Source organism: Panulirus ornatus, chromosome 47, assembly GCF_036320965.1.
Source record: "Panulirus ornatus isolate Po-2019 chromosome 47, ASM3632096v1, whole genome shotgun sequence".
NCBI lineage: Eukaryota > Metazoa > Arthropoda > Malacostraca > Decapoda > Palinuridae > Panulirus > Panulirus ornatus.
The window spans coordinates 6,339,579-6,361,815 of NC_092270.1; the positions used below are offsets into that span (position 1 = coordinate 6,339,579).

General features: G+C 40.0%; 1 protein-coding gene across 1 annotated transcript in view; it reads right to left on the reverse strand.

Moving 5' to 3' along the window:
- Nucleotides 1–22,237, reverse strand: part of wal (electron transfer flavoprotein subunit alpha wal) — a 40,035-nt gene extending 17,798 nt beyond the window's left edge. The window contains exons 1-7 of the mRNA XM_071689581.1: nucleotides 21,688–22,237; nucleotides 19,762–19,972; nucleotides 14,659–14,805; nucleotides 8,875–9,016; nucleotides 7,942–8,105; nucleotides 3,060–3,218; nucleotides 2,730–2,867 (exon numbers count right to left, since the gene is read on the reverse strand). Of these exons, the coding sequence (XP_071545682.1) occupies nucleotides 2,730–2,867; nucleotides 3,060–3,218; nucleotides 7,942–8,105; nucleotides 8,875–9,016; nucleotides 14,659–14,805; nucleotides 19,762–19,800 (789 nt within the window). The 5' untranslated portion in view covers nucleotides 19,801–19,972; nucleotides 21,688–22,237. The remainder of the gene's footprint in view (nucleotides 1–2,729; nucleotides 2,868–3,059; nucleotides 3,219–7,941; nucleotides 8,106–8,874; nucleotides 9,017–14,658; nucleotides 14,806–19,761; nucleotides 19,973–21,687) is intronic.

A 22,237-nucleotide genomic window follows, 5' to 3' on the forward strand; every position in this document is an offset into this window, starting at 1 on the left:
CACACCACCTCGACCAAAACACCCTATATCTGCCACTCTATCATCAAACACATTCAACAAACCTTCAAAATACTCACTCCATCTCCTTCTCACATCACCACTACTTGTTATCACCTCCCCATTTGCGCCCTTCACTGAAGTTCCCATTTGCTCCCTTGTCTTACGCACTTTATTTACCTCCTTCCAGAACATCTTTTTATTCTCCCTAAAATTTAATGATACTCTCTCACCCCAACTCTCATTTGCCCTTTTTTTCACCTCTTACACCTTTCTCTTGACCTCCTGTCTCTTTCTTTTATACATCTCCCACTCAATTTCATTTTTTCCCTGCAAAAATCGTCCAAATGCCTCTCTCTTCTCTTTCACTAATACTCTTACTTCTTCATCCCACCACTCACTACCCTTTCTAATCAACCCACCTCCCACTCTTCTCATGCCACAAGCATCTTTTGCGCAATCCATCACCAATTCCCTAAATACATCCCATTCCTCCCCCACTCCCCTTACTTCCATTGTTCTCACCTTTTTCCATTCCGTACCCAGTCTCTCCTGGTACTTCCTCACCCAAGTCTCCTTCCCAAGCTCACTTACTCTCACCACCCTCTTCACCCCAACCTTCACTCTTCTGAAAACCCATACAAATCTTCACCTTAGCCTCCACAAGATAATGATCAGACATCCCTCCAGTTGCACCTCTCAGCACATTAACATCCAAAAGTCTCTCTTTCGCGTGCCTGTCAATTAACACGTAATCCAATAACGCTCTCTGGCCATCTCTCCTACTTACATAAGTATACTTATGTATATCTCGCTTTTTAAACCAGGTATTCCCAATCATCAGTCCTTTTTCAGCACATAAATCTACCAGCTCTTCACCATTTCCATTTACAACACTGAACACCCCATGTATACCAATTATTCCCTCAACTGCCACACATTTTTCAACGCTCCCAGAACTTTCGCTCCCTCCCCGACCCTATGATTCACTTCCGCTTCCATGGTTCCTTCCGCTGCCAAATCCACTCCCAGACATCTAAAACACTTCACTTCCTCCAGTTTTTCTCCATTCAAACTTACCTCCTGATTGACTTGTCCCTCAACCCTACTGTACCTATTAACCTTGCTCTTATTCACATTTGCTCTCAGCTTTCTTCTTTCACACACTTTACCAAACTCAGTCACCAGATTCTGCAGCTTCTCACCCAAATATGGATGGGGTTGTTAGGGAGGTAAATGCAAGAGTTTTGGAAAGAGGGGCAAGTATGAAGTCTGTTGGGGATGAGAGAGCTTGGGAAGTGAGTCAGTTGTTGTTCGCTGATGATACAGCGCTGGTGGCTGATTCATGTGAGAAACTGCAGAAGCTGGTGACTGAGTTTGGTAAAGTGTGTGGAAGAAGAAAGTTAAGAGTAAATGTGAATAAGAGCAAGGTTATTAGGTACAGTAGGGTTGAGGGTCACGTCAATTGGGAGGTGAGTTGGAATGGAGAAAAACTGGAGGAAGTGAAGTGTTTTAGATATCTGGGAGTGGATCTGGCAGCGGATGGAACCATGGAAGCGGAAGTGGATCATAGGGTGGGGGAGGTGGCGAAAATTCTGGGGGCCTTGAAGAATGTGTGGAAGTCGAGAACATTATCTCGGAAAGCAAAAATGGGTATGTTTGAAGGAATAGTGGTTCCAACAATGTTGTATGGTTGCGAGGCGTGGGCTATGGATAGAGTTGTGCGCAGGAGGATGGATGTGCTGGAAATGAGATGTTTGAGGACAATGTGTGGTGTGAGGTGGTTTGATCGAGTGAGTAACGTAAGGGTAAGAGAGATGTGTGGAAATAAAAAGAGCGTGGTTGAGAGAGCAGAAGAGGGTGTTTTGAAGTGGTTTGGGCACATGGAGAGGATGAGTGAGGAAAGATTGACCAAGAGGATATATGTGTCGGAGGTGGAGGGAACAAGGAGAAGAGGGAGACCAAATTGGAGGTGGAAAGATGGAGTGAAAGAGATTTTGTGTGATCGGGGCCTGAACATGCAGGAGGGTGAAAGGAGGGCAAGGAATAGAGTGAATTGGAGCGATGTGGTATACCGGGGTTGACGTGCTGTCAGTGGATTGAATCAAGGCATGTGAAGCGTCTGGGGTAAACCATGGAAAGCTGTGTAGGTATGTATATTTGCGTGTGTGGACGTATGTATATACATGTGTATGGGGGGGGGGGGTTGGGCCATTTCTTTCGTCTGTTTCCTTGCGCTACCTCGCAAACGCGGGAGACAGCGACAAAGTATAATAAAATATAAAATATATATATATATATACCCTAGCCTGAGCCAGGTACCCATTTTATTGACCAACCTCAAACAACTGACTGTGTACCAACTGCCGTAACCAAGATTCAAACTCAACCCCTGGGCAGCCTATGAATGCATCAAAGTCAGGAACGCTAACTGCTACAGCCACACAAGTCCATTATAAAAATGAATTTCAATTGCTCAGTTTGTGATGCCTTGATATGTGACAGGGTTTTCAGGAATATATTTTATGGAAACTGGAGGATTGTGGTATCAAAATAGCAAATGTGAATCTTTTAAATTTTTCAATATTTGAGAATATTCAACTGGGGAGGATGAATCACAAGAACACTGCAGTGAAAGGGTTAATCATGTTCAATAAAAAAAAATTGTTGACAGATACTGTATATATTGATGAAATTCTGTACTTAATGCTAATAAAATACTGTAACTATACCTGCATATCATTAGGAACAAAACCTGCATCAACTGCTGCCCTTGATGCTCCTACTGCAGCATTGAGTTTGTCTGCAAGTTTGTACAGTAACTCAAAGTTCTCACCATTCTTCATTCCTCGACCTCCGCTAATGACAGTCTGGAATAAATCATAAGTATTATAAACATGTACACATCTGCCCATTGTAGCAATTACACTAACATTACTTTCTAACTAAATCTATGCAATATCAAAATTTTTACGATTTCATACCATGTATGAATTTACAAGAAAAGATACTTTAAGAAAGTAACCACTGGTGGTGGTAGGGAAATCCACCCAAGTACTGACCTTTGCAGCAGTCAGTTCTGGGCGATCAGACTTGGATAATTCCTGGCCAATGAATTCAGACATATCAAGTGGCAGATCAGCAACAGCAACATTCTCACTACTAGCACTGCCACCCTCAAGGCCAGTTGCCTCAAAGCTGGTCCCACGGACAGTGATAACCTGAGAAATGAAATGTCACATAATCACTTGAAAGGGGAATATAAAGGGAAATCAATAGCAGGTGAAGAATTGGCCTCACTCACTACAATCTACTCAAGCTGTCATGCATAATGTGCCAAAACTAAAGCCCCTTATCTAAAACCAAGTCCCCACAGATTTTTCTGTGGTTTACCCCAACTGCTTCAAATGCCTTGATTCGACCAACTAACAGCAAGTCAGCCCCTGTATACCAAATCACTCCAACTTGCTTTTTCCCTTGCACATCTCATTACCTTGCATAGTCAGGCCCGAAACCTTCAAAACTTTTGCACAACCTCTCACCTCCACCTTGGTGCCCCATCTTCCTTGTTCCTTGATTTGACATATATGCGCAGTTAGTCATCCTTTCCTCTCAATTTCTCCCTATCTCTAAACCATTTCAGCACAGCCTCTTCATCTCGTTCATTCATCCTTCTTGTCATTAAACCTCTCTCTGTCTTCATATATTTCATTTCCAACACATCCACCCACTGTTACATGGTTTAAGGACCATACCTCATATCCATGCAGCACTAACTGGACGACCATACCATCAGACATACCAATCTTTGCCCTTAAAAGCAAAAACTGGACTATCATACCATCACATACCAACCTTTGCCCTTAAAGACAGTGACCTTTCCTCAAATTCCTTAATATGCCCAGGAACAATGCTCCCCTCCTTACCCACCATATGGATCTTTTCTACTCCCACTGCAGCTATATCCACTCTCGGGTAATTAAACACTTCAATTCCTATTAAGTTCTCTCCTTTCAAACTCACACTCCAAATAACCTGTCTCTCATCACTGGTACATCTAATAACCTTGCTTTAATTCACATTTATTCACACCTTTCTTCTTTCCTGCCCTCCTAACTTCATACACCATCTGTAGATTCTCACTTGACTGCCATCCATCAAGAATCAACGAAAAACTGACTCAGTCTTTGAAAGATTGAAAATGTTGGTATAAGTAACAGAAGTGGTGGAGACAAGGAGAATGGCAGACCAAACTGAATATGGAAGGATCAAGTGAAAAAGGTTAATAGTGCTAGGGGTCTGAACATACACGAGGGTGCAGGGGATAGAGTAAATTGGAGATGTGGTATACATGGGGCAACATTCTACCACTGAACTGAACCTAGGAATATGAAGCAGTCAGAGAAAAGCCATGGAAAAGCCTCTGGAGCCTGGTTGTGGATAGGGTACTGTAGTTTCAGTGCATTATACACTAAAGTAAGGGAATGGATGAGAGCAACTGAGGCCATTTCTTCATGTTTCTGGTGCTACACTATAAGAGGCTCTTGCAGCACTAAAACTGGCCAAATCCACTAGTTTGGGCCAAAGATGAAAGTGTTGTGATGCTGTGTGTGCATCTCCGTGCAAAGCAACTGAGTATTAAGGGCTCAGTATAATGGGCATGAAGAGTCTTAGAAAATGCTACAAAGTTGGGATGGATGTCCACAGTGTAAATGGGAAAGTGCAACTTCTAACAGGTGTAATTTTGGTTTGAGTAGGAGGGCAGGTGTTTATAGCTTCTCAATTTATTGTAGTGTGTATGTGTATGTTCTACTATTCTTAAATTTTTAGGGGATGGGGGAATCTGTGAGCTGAAGTTACTGAAGTATGAGGCAAGGGTAAGCTTTCTATTTCTACTTTGGTGTTGGTGGTTGCTTATGGAGGGGTTTGGATGAGAATGGTCTATTGCTGCTGCTGCACGGAACAGAGTGCTGGGCATGTTAGGGTGGGACTGTTCTAAGAGGGCCTTTGTTTCATTGTCAAGATGTTGAGTGTTTGTGGTTGCTTGGCAGCCCATGATTGTTCTGAGGGAACATTTTGTGAGGTTTGCAGCTTTGGTATATACACTTTCCAGGGAGTGGAAGACCAGGCAGGTGAAGCAGAAAAAATGTCTGCACCTCCACAAATGTCATCAATCACTGTTTTAATCAAATCCCAGACATACATGAATCCATCTTGCACCCTCCAGTCACCTCGAATGGATTGTCTATCTCACTAAGAAAACACCAACCATTCTAAAACACAGAGGACATTCACTCTCTACACCAATAACATTAACACAAACTAAATGCTCTGACAACAATAACTGGCATCAGATTTGGACAAGCAAAACAAAGGAGAAAATTTCAAGATAGCATTTTACATAGCTGGGCATGGCAACAAATGGAAACATAGAAGCAGAAGTGACTTGCATGGTGGGTGAGGAGTCTGCTGGGCATGGCAACAAATGGAAACATAGAAGCAGAAGTGATTTGTATGGTGGGTGAGGGGTCTAAGACTCTGGGAGCATCGAGGAATAAGTGGAAAGACTGGCTATTATCTAGGAAGGCAAAAATGGCATGTTTGAAGGTATAGCAGTCCCATACATATCAGGCATATATGGAGGAGCATGAATGAGTTGAATGTGAAATGTTTGAGGACAATGTGAGGAGTGAGGCATGAGATTGTCCGAATGCCCATCTAGCACCATTCTGTAAAGGGAAGTGGGACAAAATTTAATATTCAAATTTCAGAGGTACAAATGGATTTGTATGTAGCATTTATGGATCTGGAGAAGGCATATGATAGAGTTGATAGAGATGCTCTGTGGAAGGTATTAAGAATATATGGTGTGGGAGGCAAGTTGTTAGAAGCAGTGAAAAGTTTTTATCGAGGATGTAAGGCATGTGTACGTGTAGGAAGAGAGGAAAGTGATTGGTTCTCAGTGAATGTAGGTTTGTGGCAGGGGTGTGTGATGTCTCCATGGTTGTTTAATTTGTTTATGGATGGGGTTGTTAGGGAGGTGAATGCAAGAGTTTTGGAAAGAGGGGCAAGGATGAAGTCTGTTGGGGATGAGGAAGCTTGGGAAGTGAGTCAGTTGTTGTTCGCTGATGATACAGCGCTGGTGGCTGATTCATGTGAGAAACTGCAGAAGCTGGTGACTGAGTTTGGTAAAGTGTGTGAAAGAAGAAAGTTAAGAGTAAATGTGAATAAGAGCAAGGTTATTAGGTACAGTAGGGTTGAGGGTCAAGTCAATTGGGAGGTGAGTTTGAATGGAGAAAAACTGGAGGAAGTGAAGTGTTTTAGATATCTGGGAGTGGATCTGGCAGCGGATGGAACCATGGAAGCGGAAGTGGATCATAGGGTGGGGGAGGGGGCGAAAATTCTGGGAGCCTTGAAGAATGTGTGGAAGTCGAGAACATTATCTCGGAAAGCAAAAATGGGTATGTTTGAAGGAATAGTGGTTCCAACAATGTTGTATGGTTGCGAGGCGTGGACTATGGATAGAGTTGTGCGCAGGAGGATGAATGTGCTGGAAATGAGATGTTTGAGGACAATGTGTGGTGTGAGGTGGTTTGATCAAGTAAGTAACGTAAGGGTAAGAGAGATGTGTGGAAATAAAAAGAGCGTGGTTGAGAGAGCAGAAGAGGGTGTTTTGAAATGGTTTGGTCACATGGAGAGAATGAGTGAGGAAAGATTGACCAAGAGGATATATGTGTCGGAGGTGGAGGGAACGAGAAGAGGGAGACCAAATTGGAGGTGGAAAGATGGAGTGAAAAAGATTTTGTGTGATCGGGGCCTGAACATGCAGGAGGGTGAAAGGAGGGCAAGGAATAGAGTGAACTGGAGCGTTGTGGTATACCAGGGTTGACGTGCTGTCAGTGGATTGAATCAAGGCATGTGAAGCGTCTGGGGTAAACCATGGAAAGCTGTGTAGGTATGTATATTTGCGTGTGTGGACGTATGTATATACATGTGTATGGGGGTGGGTTGGGCCATTTCTTTCGTCTGTTTCCTTGCGCTACCTCGCAAACGCGGGAGACAGCGACAAAGCAAAAAAAAAAAAAAAGTTTGTTGAGTATACTTGATAAGTTGTATGAAAGAGTGGTGATTATGAGCACCAGATTGGAAAGAAGCTATGTGACTTCAGGAGTGGTAGAGGATGTGTGGACCAGATGTCTCCTTTGAAGGACCTGTGAGAGAAATACTTAATGAGAAGGATTTGTATCATTTAAGTAATTGGAAAAAGCATATGATGGGTTGATGGACATGCTTTGTGGATGATGTTACAAATATATGGTGTGTATGGAAATCTACTAGAAGCAGTACGGAGCTTCCATCAAGAATGCAATGTCTGGGAATAGGGAGTGAGAAGGGTGAATAGTTCCAGGTATACATAGATCTTCAGAGTGTTATGGCACATTCTTGTTCAAATTTGTTTATAGTTGGGATGGAGAGGGAAGTGAATATTATAAAAAGGGGCAGATTTGCAGTCTTTTGGATATGAGGGGATCTGGAAGGTTAGTCACTTGCTCTTTTGTGTACACAGCCCTAATCACAGACTTATTCATGAACTGCAATGTGTTCAACATGTCTTAAATCCCAAGAAGTATGTATTTGGGAGCATAGATCTATCTCTAATTTCATGTTTTCATTTGCTATATCCTAAATTTGCAAGAAAAATCATGAGTATTATCTACCAATCAGTACAAATATAAGAAATTATTAAAAATTAAGAATTTCACTTGCATGATATTTTTCAGACTTAAAAATCATAGTAAAAATTAAAGCAAACCTTAAGGTCTGTATTCATTACCCAAATTCCAAGATCAAAATCATTATATAATTCCTGGGACTCAAAACATCTACAAACTGTGATGGGCTATGATTATTTAGTATGAATTAAGTAATTTACTTTAAACCAACCTTGACAGGGTCCTTGCTCTTCAGTGTCATAAGAGCATTGCCAGCATAAATAGTACGAACAAAAGTATCTGAAGTCTTCACTTCAATGATATCACTAATTGGTGAAACATCCAGTTTGGCAGCCACTCGGGGTAGGAGAGACTTACCCAGAGCAGAAGCACCAGCTGAAATGGAATGAGCTTGTAAATACAAATTTTTGAACTGGAAGCATCATATCCCACTGCACCTTTTTCTGTCACCAGTGGCTGGTATATCAATAAGCAATAAATAAAACAACCAAAATATTAACCCACTGACTGATGATATCCCACATATGGAAGCTGACTGTGTGTATCCCATAGTTCTTTAACACTATTTTCCTAAAGATAAAGCATACCAAAGGTAACTTTTCACCTGCAGTGTAACCACTAGCAGGCTGGGCCTAGTAACACCTAATGTACACATACCTGTTACTATACAGTAAGCTTAAATATCCATGTCAAAACATTATTAAATAATTATATGCATCTGAGGAGGAGTATATGACTGGAGAGAATATGCTGAAAAGGTTTGGACATATGATTAGGATGACAAACAGGGTAAATATGTCAGAAGTGGAAGGAACGGGGGTAAAAGGGAAGCCAAGGAGGATGTGGAAGGATTGAGTGCGGAAAATTTCAGAATGTTCGGCATACAAGGTTAGAGTGCTACCAGTCAACCATATACTACACATGATTAGGAATGTAGGGTTTAATAGTGGAACCATTTAAGGATACTAATAACCTTATCATACATGTACTAACAGCATGAACAAATAATGGTAACTTAAAAAGATAAGCTAGCAAATGATTTACAATAATATAATTTTCTACTTAACACTAAAGATGTGAGTAACATATACTGTACACAACAGATGGAGTCTCACCTAGAATTAAAAAAAAAAAAGTAACTTACCAACAATATGCGTGAACTTGAACTGGTTGTGTGTGGCAAGGACAAGTGGAGTGAGGCGCTCAGGTAAGAAGCCTGCCAGAGCCTCTGAATCAGCAACAAGGATTCTATTCACACCAGCAGCTTTAGATAACTCTCCTACAACCTAAAAATAAAATTCAAAGAGTTTAGTGCTTTATTAAATCTACGAATTAAGCACTAATATATCTAAGGGAAAGGGAGCTGTGGTTTTGGTGCATTACACATGACACTGAGTGTGAACAAATGTGGCCTTTGCTGTCTTTTTCTAGCACTACCTCGCACGCTAGCCGAGGGAAGGGGGTGCCATTTCATGTGTGGCAGGGTGGTGACGGGAATGGATGAAGGCAGTATGAGTATATATGTACATGTCTGTATGTATATGTTGAAATGTATAGGTATGTATATGTGCGTGTGTTGATGTTTATGTACATGTGTATGTGGGTGGGTTGGGCCATTCTTTTTTCTGTTTCCTTGCAATACCTCGCTGATACGGGAGACATAGACTAAGTATAATAATAATGAATAAAAAAGTATCTAAGAACTAAGTTAATATAAGTTTAAACAAACTTCACACGTGTATTAGATGACTGTTTTTCACCGAAGTACTTCATGGGAATGCTGGTTAAAAACACATGCAGTTGACTTCATCCTGGTAACAATTTGTGACTGAATCTAACTCATGAATTAGGCTGATAAAAAAAAAAAAAAATCCTATTCACAGTACCTTTCTTGAAGTCAACATCTTGTACCTCATCCAGGACCCCACATTTTCCATCGTACTTTACATTCCTAACCCTTTCCATGAAACCTTCAGCTCTTTCCAAGCACTCTCTCTTCATCACTTTTAATATACTCATTCTCTCAAGCTGTTCCTCTTTTTCCCCATTTGAGTTCTATATACAGATATATTGGTAGGAGTCTCTGAGATCCATCTGGTACTGATTATGACCACACTGTAGAGAGCATCAGACTAGGGAGGAGCAGTGTGGTTTCAGAAGTGATAGAGGATGTGTGGATCAGGTGTTTGCTTTGAAGAATGTATACGAGAAATACTTAGAAAAACAGATGGATCTGTATGTAGCATTTATGGATCGGGAGAAGGCATATGATAAGAGTTGATAGAATTGCTTTGTGAAAGGTATTAAGAGTATATGGTGTGGGATGTGAGTTGCTAGAAGCACTGAAAAGTTTTTATCGAGGATGTAAGGCATGTGCACGTGTAGGAAGAGAGGAAAGTGATTGGTTCTCAGGCATATGATAACGTTGATGAAGATGCTTTGTGGAAGGTCGTAAGAGTATATGGCGTAGGAGGTAAGCTGCTAAAAGCAGTGAAAAGTTTTTACCAAGGATGTAAGGCATGTGTACGAGTAGGAAGTGAGAAGGGCCACTGGCTCCCGGTGAAGGTCGGTCTGCAGCAGGGATGTGTGATGTCCTCATGGTTGTTCAATTGTTTATGGATGAGGTGGTTAGGGATGTAAAGGCAAGACTTTTGGAGAAAGGGGCAAGTAGGCAGTCTGTTGAGGATAAGAGGGACTGGGAAGTGAGTTGTTTGTTTTCTGCTGATGATACAGCTCTGGTGGCTGATTCAAGTGAAAAACTGCAGTAATTGGTGACTAAGTTTGGGAAGGTGTGTGCAAGAAAAAAGTTGAGAGTAAATGTGAATATGAGCAAGGTTATTAGATTCAGTGGGGTTGAGGGACAAGTTAATTGGGATGTAAGTTTGAATGGAGAAAAAATGGAGAAGTGAATTGTTTTAGATATCTGGGAGTGGATTTGAATGGAACCATGGAAGTGGAAGCAAGTCACAGGGTGGGGGATGGGGCCAAAGGTTCTGGGAGCGATGAAGAATGTATGGAAGGAGAGAACGTCATCTTGGAGATCAAAAATGGGTACGTTTGAAGGAACAGTAGTTCTAAAAATATTGCAGGGTTGCGAGGCATGGGCTATAGATAGGGTTGTACAAATGAGGGTGGATGTGTTGGAAATGAAAAGTCAGACATGATGTGGTAAGAGGTGGTTTGATTAAGTAATGAAAGAGTAAGAGATGTGTGGAAATATAAAGAGTGAGGTTGAGAGAGCAGAAGAGGGGGTGATGAAATGGTTAGGACATATGGAGAGAATGAGTGAGGAAAGTTTGACAAAGAGGGTATATGTCAGAGGTGGAGGGAACATGGAGAAGACCAAATTGGAGGTGGATGGATGGAGTGAAAAAGATTCTGAGCGACCGGGGCCTGAACATACAAGAGGGTGAGAGGCGTACAAGAAATTGAGTGAATTGGAATTATCTGGTATACTGAGGTCAGTGTGCTGTCAATGGACTGAACCAGGACATGTGAAACATCTAGGGTAAACCATGGAAAGGTCTGCGGGCCCTGGATGTGGATAGGAGCTGTGGTTTTGGTGCATTACACATGACAGCTAGAGAATGAATGTGAACAAATGTGGCCTTTTTCATCTGTTTTCCTGGCGCTACCTTGCTGAAGCAGGGGGTAGCAATTGTGGTTTCCTGTGGGTTGAGGTGGTGCAAGGAATAGATAAGGGCAAGCAAGTATGAATATGTGTGTGTATGTCTATGTATATGTATGCATATGTTGATATTCATATGAGTGTGTATGGGTGTTTGTTTATTTTTTTTTTTTTTTAATACTTTGTCGCTGTCTCCCGTGTTTGCGAGGTAGCGCAAGGAAACAGACGAAAGAAATGGCCCCCCCCCCCCCATACACATGTATATACATACGTCCACACACGCAAATATACATACCTACACAGCTTTCCATGGTTTACCCCAGACGCTTCACATGCCTTGATTCAATCCACTGACAGCACGTCAACCCCGGTATACCACATCGCTCCAATTCACTCTATTCCTTGCCCTCCTTTCACCCTCCTGCATGTTCAGGCCCCGATCACACAAAATCTTTTTCACTCCATCTTTCCACCTCCAATTTGGTCTCCCTCTTCTCCTTGCTCCCTTCACCTCCGACACATATATCCTCTTGGTCAATCTTTCCTCACTCATCCTCTCCATGTGCCCAAACCACTTCAAAACACCCTCTTCTGCTCTCTCAACCACGCTCTTTTTATTTCCACACATCTCTCTTACCCTTACGTTACTCACTCGATCAAACCACCTCACACCACACATTGTCCTCAAACATCTCATTTCCAGCACATCCATCCTCCTGCGCACAACTCTATCCATAGCCCACGCCTCGCAACCATACAACATTGTTGGAACCACTATTCCTTCAAACATACCCATTTTTGCTTTCCGAGATAATGTTCTCGACTTCCACACATTCTTCAAGGCCCCCAGAATTTTCGCCCCCTCCCCCACCCTATGATCCACTTCCGCTTCCATGGTTCCATCCGCTGCCAGATCCACTCACAGATATCTAAAACACTTCACTTCCTCCAGTTTTTCTCCATTCAAACTCACCTCCCAATTGACTTGACCCTCAACCCTACTGTACCTAATAACCTTGCTCTTATTCACATTTACTCTTAACTTTCTTCTTCCACACACTTTACCAAACTCAGTCACCAGCTTCTGCAGTTTCTCACATGAATCAGCAACCAGCGCTGTATCATCAGCGAACAACAACTGACTCACTTCCCAAGCTCTCTCATCCCCAACAGACTTCATACTTGCCCCTCTTTCCAAAACTCTTGCATTTACCTCCCTAACAACCCCATCCATAAACAAATTAAACAACCATGGAGACATCACACACCCCTGCCGCAAACCTACATTCACTGAGAATGTATATATATATATATATATATATATGTGTGTGTATGAGTGGATGGGCCATTCTTCGTCCATTTCCTCGCACTACCTGACTGATGCGGGAAACAGTGATCAAGGATAATAAATAAATAAGGTATATTCACAAGGCAAAAATAAATATGAACAATACTTATACCAAATGATGCAAACTTTCCATCCATCCTTTTACTGATGACATCTCCTTAGAACCAATATCAAACTGTCACTTCCTTTTCCAAAGTGTCTCCTACCCATCCATTCATCTCATTACCACTGATATCAAACTATCACTTCCTTTTCCAAAGTGTCTCCTACCCATCCATTCATCTCATTACTACTAAATAAGTTAAGCATGTCAATAAGTATTATTGCTTTTCTTTATGTCAAAGAATCTCATTATATGTTTTCAGTCCCTTTACTTAAGCTCTTTGATGCTACATCTATACCATACAGACTACGGGAATTTTATTATTATCATAATCAACCACTGTTTCCTGCGTCAGTGAGGTAGCGCAAGGAAACAGATGAAGAATGGTCCAACCACTCATATACACATATATATATACATGAATATTCATATACATATTAATGTATACATACATATGTATACATACATATGGAAAAAAAAAATATATATATACACAGACACATATATACATATGTATGTATCATAAACACACATATTCCCAATCAACACTTTTGACACAAAAATACAAAGTGTTTAATACATTTTTAGAAAAAAAAAACTAGTTCTGAAGAGCAAAAAACTATTTATCTCCAGCATGGCATCTGAGAGCTTTGAGAGTCGTTGTGATCCTCAGGAGTTAGATACCTTTAAACCCTGCTTTCTGGAAAGGTTAATGCCTCCTAACCCTCACTAACCAACTTTATAAATAGTAACAGCTCAAGGAGAGCAAAAACCTTAAAAGAGATAACACAGTCCTAAGCAGATCAAGTATCAAAAAAGGTTAAGCTAGCTAAACCTCTATATACCAGCTAGACCTATAAATTCTTTAACTTGTTTCCCACCATGATGCCCACCATGAATGCCTCATAATCATAAATGTGAGAAAATATCTTCAATGACTTCAACAATTCAAGAAAGGTAAAAACACAACCATAAACTACACCATAAATGAAATGCAGATGGATTCTTATCTATGTTAACATGGAAGAGAGAGAGAGAGAGAGAGAGAGAGAGAGAGAGAGAGAGAGAGAGAGAGAGAGAGAGAGAGAGAGAGAGAGAAACCCAGCAGACATCCCGATCATCCAGGGATCCTGAGAGTTATGAGGTGACTGTGCCTAGTCAGTCAGAGATGAAATCATCATAAGTGGAGGCTTCTGACAGACATGGAGACTTGGACAAAGTTGTTAGCCAAAACTGCCAAAAAGGTTGTCAGTGTGGGGTGAGAGGCATAATCCTTACCAAGAGGGCAGAGGATTAGCATTTCTGACTCCATGGAATCTTAAGAGAATCTTTCAAAAATTGCAGAGCAGACTGAACCCAGATAAAATCTTACAGAAATAAGAAACCTTTAAATCTCATCTTTAGCCTTTGAGTAACAAATAAGAGCAAGATGAAACAGACACATAGCTGGACAATCACCTTTCATAACTCAGCTTTAGTTTATGTCTACAGAATAAGTCCAGCTTCATACAAGACTACTGAGATAAACATGCTGTATTCCCTTGTTCAAAAATCATATATTTTATCTCATAAACCTACAATGAGTCACAGAACCAAAAAGCTAAAGGGGAATTTTGCATTCTGTACCAATTGGGGAACCATTAAAAAAAAACAGCACATCTTAGCTACAGCAGAGAACATACTTGTCATACAACCCATGTGTGGATACAATCACAGAAGACAAAATACTGTAGTTCTTATACATATTTAAACTTAATTATTGCCAAAAGGATATCACATGTCACATACAAGCCCCTATAAATAATAGCTATTTCAAAAATTTGGTGTAAACATGGGGAATTGTTCTTACATTAACGCAGTTGTTCCCAGCCACCAAACAGGAAACATCTCCTCCCAACTTCTTGGCTGCAGAGATTGCATTTAATGTAATGGGTGCGATTACATTGTTGTCATGTTCCGCTATAACCAGTGTTGACTGCAATCGGCGTCCAGCAACCTAAAGTAATAAAAATGCCATAATAATAATAATAATAATAATAATAATAATAATAATGCAGTTAACCACTGGTTAATCCATAAGCCTTCCATCACCTTGTGTTCATGGAAAGTGTGATCCAAGAAGCAAACTTACATACCATTATATATATATATATATATATATATATATATATATATATATATATATATATATGGGTTATCCCTAGGGATAGGGGAGAAAGAATACTTCCCACATATTCCCTGCGTGTCGTAGAAGGCGACGAAAAGGGGAGGGAGCGGGTGGCTGGAAATCCTCCCCTTTCGTCTTTTTTTAATTTTCCAAAAGAAGGAACAGAGAAGGGGGCCAGGTGAGGATTTTCCCTCTAAGGCCCAGTCCTCTGTTCTTAACGCTACCTCACAAACGTGGGAAATGGCGAATCGTATAAAAAAAATATATATATATATATATATATGGGTATGTTTGAAGGAATAGTGGTTCCAACAATGTTGTATGGTTGCAAGGCGTGGGCTATGGATAGAGTTGTGCGCAGGAGGGTGGATGTGCTGGAAATGAGATGTGTGAGGACAATGTGTGGTGTGAGGTGGTTTGATCGAGTAAGTAATGTAAGGGTAAGAGAGATGTGTGGAAATAAAAAGAGCGTGGCTGAGAGAGCAGAAGAGGGTGCTTTGAAATGGTTTGGGCACATGGAAAGAATGAGTGAGGAAAGATTGACCAAGAGGATATATGTGTCGGAGGTGGAGGGAACGAGGAGAAGTGGGAGACCAAATTGGAGGTGGAAAGATGGAGTGAAAAAGATTTTGAGTGATCGGGGCCTGAACATGCAGGAGGGTGAAAAGCAGGCAAGGAATAGAGTGAATTGGATCGATGTGGTATACCGGGGTTGACGTGCTGTCAGTGGATTGAATCAGGGCATGTGAAGCGTCTGGGGTAAACCATGGAAAGCTGTGTGGGGCCTGGATGTGGAAAGGGAGCTGTGGTTTCGGGCATTATTGCATGACAGCTAGAGACTGAGTGTGAACGAATGAGGCCTTTGTTGTCTTTTCCTAGCACTACCCCGCACACATGAGGGGGGAGGGGGATGGTATTCCATGTGTGGCGAGGTGGCGATGGGAATGAATAAAGGTAGACAGTGTGAATTGTGTGCATGGGTATATATGTATGTGTCTGTGCGTGTATATATATGTGTACATTGAGATGTATAGGTATGTATATTTGCGTGTGTGGACGTGTGTGTATATTCATGTGTATGGGGGTGGGTTTGGCCATTTCTTTCGTCTGTTTCCTTGCGCTACCTCGCAAACGCGGGAGACAGCAACAAAGCAAAATAAATAAACAAATAAATAAATAAATAAATATATATATATATATATATATATATATATATATATATATATATATATATATATTTTTTTCATACTATTCGCTATTTCCCGCGATAGCGAGGTAGCGCCAAGAACAGAGGACTGGGCCCTTGAGGGAACATCCCCACCTGGACCCCTCCTCCGTTCCTTCTTTTGGAAAAAAAAAAAAAAAAAAAACGAGAGGGGAGGATTTCCAGCCCCCCGCTCCCTTCCCTTTTAGTCGCCTTCTACGACACGCAGGGAATACGTGGGAAGTATTCTTTCTCCCCTATCCCCAGGGAATGTATATATATACACATATACATACATACATATATATATATATATCTGTTTCCCCTTTTAGAAAGTTAAAATACAAGGAGGGGAGGGTTTCCAGCCCCCCGCTCCCGTCCCCTTTAGTCGCCTTCTACAACACGTGAGGAATGCGTGGGAAGTATTCTTTCTTCCCTATCCCTAGGGTATTGATTGAGAGTGTGAAGGCATGTACAGTGCATCAGATTGGGGAAGAGCAGTGTGGTTTCAGAAGTGGTAAAGGATGTGTGGATCAGGTGTTTGCTTTGAAGAATGTATGTGAGAAATACTTAGAAAAGCAAATGGATTTGTATGTAGCATTTATGGATCTGGAGAAGGCATATGATAGAGTTGATAGAGATGCTCTGTGGAAGGTATTAAGATACATGGTGTGGGGGGCAAGTTGTTAGAAGCAGTGAAAAGTTTTTATCGAGGATGTAAGGCATGTGTACATGTAGGAAGAGAGGAAAGTGACTGGTTCTCAGTGAATGTTGGTTTGCGGCAGGGGTGTGTGTGGTCTCCATGGTTGTTTAATTTGTTTATGGATGGGGTTGTTAGGGAGGTGAATGCAAGAGTTTTGGAAAGAGGGGCAAGTATGCAGTCTGTTGTGGATGAAAGATCTTGGGAAGTGTCAGTTGCTGTTCGCTGATGATACAGCGCTGGTGGCTGATTCGTGAAAGAAACTGCAGAAGCTGGTGACTGAGTTTGGTAAAGTGTGTGTATACATATATATATATACACACAAAGACATATACATATATACACATGTACATAATTCATACTGTCTGCCTTTATTCATTCCCATCGCCACCCCACCACACATGAAATAACAACCCCCTCCCTCCGCATGTGTGCGAGGTAGCGCTAGGAAAAGACAACAAAGGCCACATCCGTTCACACTCAGTCTATAGCTGTCATGTAATAATGCCCGAAACCACAGCTCCCTCTCCACATCCAGGCCCCACAGAACTTTCTATGGTTTACCCCAGACGCTTCACATGCCCTGGTTCAATCCAATGACAGCACGTCGACCCCGGTATACCACATCATTCCAATTCACTCTATTCCTTGCACGCCTTTCACACTCCTGCATATTCAGGCCCCGATCACTCAAAATCTTTGTCACTCCATCTTTCCACCTCCAATTTAGTCTCCCACTTCTCCTCGTTCCCTCCACCTCTGACACATATATCCTCTTGGTCAATCTTTCCTCATTCATTCTTTCCAGGCTTTCAGCTAGATTTACAGGAACAAGCAGAAGACAATCTTAAGGATGATCTATCATTGGATCTGTAGGAGAGTAATTGTAGGAGCAGTGAATTCTACCACTGAAACTTGACCAAGGTAATAAAAGGTCTTGCTAACACAAGTGGAGGTAGTCCTGCTAGTGTTGGCATGATCTTGTAAACACTACATGCAAGTGATGCAGCTGGTAATTTTATGAACTTTTATAATTTTGCTTTAATGAAAAATTTAACAATGAAAAACACTAATTATGAGAAGCAAAGATCTATCATAGTACATAAAACATAATATAACCAAAGATCTATTTTTCAGTGTAGGTAAAATGATGAAATATAAAAATCACTTGACACTCAGGACTTCCTCTCAAACTTAACGCACAGCATGAAACACCTACAAAACTTCTATATCACTGTGATAATAATTAATCAAATTATACTCTTGGAGCATTTAATGAATATCTGAAACTTTAAGACTAAAGATTTTGTAAAAAAAACTGGAAAACATGAAATTTACAGAGCATAAAGGAAACCAAGATGAAAATATATCAATTAAACTATTAAAAAACTCATACAAAAATAAGTCAAGTGACATTAACATGGATTAGCTACATCAGAAAGTAGGACAGTTCTTCATGATGAAAGTATAATTACACTATAACTAGACAAAACTATGTTTCACCAATAGGAATCTACACTTAATCCACCCTCTTGGTTATCATGCATGTTAAAAAAGTTTTGTTTATGGGATAAAAATTTCCTTTTTCTCATATTACCCAAGAACTATCAACTAAATATAATTGCAATACAGTAATAACTAGAAACAATGTCCTGACTACGGAGACTACATTTATATATATGTAGAGACATAGGAGTAAGGACATGGTGCACATTTACATGGCTACGAGATGGGACATCATGACTAAAACTCTCCCACACAGTAATCACTTAACCACCATAATTATGTCTTCAGATGTAAAAAAAAAAAAAAAAAAAAGGAAATAAAGCAAATGGCCATGCAATCCTCGGCAAAAGTCTGATTTTATATTGGTATATTTCTACTTCCTTTTTGACTACTCGATACAATTATGTGAGGTATAAATGCATTGTGGAAATTTTACAAGAGTATTACCCATTTCTGCATTAACAAACAATTTCCATGATATAAATATCCCTCACTATTATCACCTTATAACCTTAATATAAATGAATAAAATGTAATGAACCCTAAGTTACCACATTTTAATTAAAACAGCAAAGATGCAGAATAAAATCCAATGCAAACTCAGATGCGAAGCTAAGCATGACTTCCGCAATACATGCTGATATTGAAAATACCATTATATTTACAGTTTATGCATCACAGCAATCAAGAAATTTGTTACACTCATCCCCCTGGTGTGGTTAGATAAGGTTCGTTAGAACACATAACGTAGCACACCGGAAAAAATCCTCTGTGAAGCAGAAATAGTAATATTACTGGACTACCCATCCCCCAGAGCCAGATGTACATGACTGGGCTTACTGTCAACAAGGACCACTTAAGTCAGTAAACCTGCAGGCTAAACAAACGAAGATTATCATTCCCTAAACCATTTACTTGGTAACATATTTCACGTCATTTCATACTAGTCACTGATTATCACTCATTCCCTCTCTGGTAACACATTCATGCATGCACCATGTTGAAAGATACTGGAAGTTAGAGTAACGATAATTTGCATGGAATAATTCGCCCCCTTTTATCATCTTCTGGGGTGATGCCGTTTCATGGCAGCCACCCACCGCTGACATACCTTCCTTCGTTCTGATAAACATATCAATTTCCGCCATTACGTACACGATGAAGTATGTAGAGCAACATAAGACTTAAATAACGAGACTATCACAGACATAACGACTCGATGAGACGGGTTTGCAGTCTACAACATGGCTCTGGCCACTACTTTAAACACAGGCAATACATAACAATGCACCACTGGACAACATGATTTAACATGGGATTCGCCGAGAGTGATGCTGGGTATAATCTAAATCTCACACAGACAGGGAATACTGACCTGATGTAGGCGAGCGGTGTTCCTAACGATGCCGAACATCTTGAAAAAAACCAAGCAAGTTACTTAAGACGGTCTACGGACGTGGGATGGTTGGGGGGGTAATAGCTCTCCCTCACTGAGTGAATGTCAACACATGACCCGACCTCCAACGGGATCACTAAACCACAGCGTTGTTCTTCGCCCAAGACGAACGAACAGCATCACGCACCGTCTATCATTATTTGGGAGTTTAAAATCGTCTCAGTCAACTTATTATATAATATATATATATATATATATATATATATATATATATATATATATATATATATATATATATATAACACGTAGAAATGTTCTGTAAGTGATGTCTACGACCTAGGAAGGCAATACTCAAATGACTATGTAATTCGAATTATCATTACCTAACATATAATAATCATTATCATTACCTAACATATAAGCTATGACTTCACAATATATAAAGATTATTATTTCATAAAGCAGATACCATAACAACATCCTCAGTCAGTCTGTGTATTCTACATTTGCTCTACATCTCAAAATCTTTTATAATACATCGTTCATTCTAGGAAATGAACTCCACTCGCGTTTCATAATTTGTTATATACCATGATGGATGATATAATTACTTAAAGATTTAATAACATAACGATGGATATCATGGATAATATAATCACTTGAAGATTTAATAACATAACGATGGATATCAGTCTCAATATTAGACCTAAATTTATTAATTGCACCTCCTCTGCATGCGTGACCAGGATCATTACTTAAAAAATAAAAATTCAGCTGCTCATTACAAAACCACATTATTTTGTAATATATATATGTACCGATGTGTTGCTTCATGTTTAATCAGGGAGGCAAAGATTTCTTATTTAACTTTTTAAGAAAATATACTATTGAGATTCGTACTTTTCACTATGCCATGTCAACACCGATCTCCACCATCATTGACACACCAAGATATTTTTATCATTAGCGTCTTAAGAGATTTTTAAAAAATATATATATATATATATATATATATCCCCAAAATAGCTTAAATTCTGAATAATATTAAAGATCTTTTAGGTCCAATTCATACCTGGTTTCAAAATTAGAAAATAACGTATTGGGTTCACCACTTTTAAGTACTTTCATCTACGAAAGTATATAAATTCAAAACTAGTTTTATTAGTATAAATTCAATACTAGTTTTACTAACATGTAATGATCTGTTAACTAAATAAAACACAATCAAAGGTTATTAGCCAGATAATTTCACGAAAGTTAGATTCATGAAAATCTCTTGAAACCCGAACTCAATGGAAATCGCATCTCAAGTTGGAATACAGTTAACCTGAACTAACGGGTCATATAGTTTACCCAACAGATGACAAAATAATTCCACTTGTTCAATTATTTACGTTAAAGTCTGCCCGCCATTTTCGCAATCTCGCCTACTGGGGAGATATTGGCCATGCTCATTAAAAACAATAGGTATGGGGTGTGTCATTAGGGTAATTTGTCTGATTTATGGCATTTCAATATCTTGAGCTTTGATAACTGCTCATCTGCAGTCTCGGTGTTTTGACTTAATACCTTGACCGAAGGACCCCATACCAGTCAACATGCTTGGGGTCTTCAAACTCTTAACCACCACACACGAGTATGGTGGCGTAACCTTCCACCTGATTGATTAGGGTCCGGTGGAAAATCTCAAATAAATCAAACCTAATGCCTAATATTAACCATTGTGCCCAAAGCATCGTTGTGCATACAATATAGCAACAAAAAGTATTCCTCCAACTTCGCCACCTATCCCCTCGAGCCCAAAACAAATTTCAAATGACAAACAAACAAATACATCTGGAAAAGAAAATACCCTGTCACTAACTATCTTTTTTTTATGAAACAAACTTGTATGAGGTTACTGACCTGGAAATTTTATCTGATCTTATTTTGAAGTTCCACAATGGCGACCACTAGCGTAGAGGGTACAGCATTTGCTACACCTGGATTGTCCTTTTTTCAAAAATGAATACATAAATAAATTCTATTCTTTATTCATGTATTCAAAATTTCAAACCGATCCTCATTCTTTTTTTGCGTATGTCATGGCGAATAAAAAATTGCTCCAAACACGTAATTTATTATGCAGATGCTCATTGCACCTATATTTCCGTGTATATGGAGTAATGGGATTTTTTTCACCATTCTTACTTTGATTGCGAATGAAATAAATATGGGCCTTCATCAACTTATTTCACAATTTTGGTTCAACTTATTTGGACCCAATGAAAGTTAAAAGTGCTACCGTGGTTGTGGCGCATCAACTTCTAAATATATTTCACCAAGGCAGCAAAGGTATCATGAAGGTGAATCAGATACAAGTTATCATAGCTACAATTTCATTATTTCAGGCTAAAACTTATTGTTGAGCCACTTGCGACTGGTTCACTAGTGGATCATTTTGAAAAGCTACCTT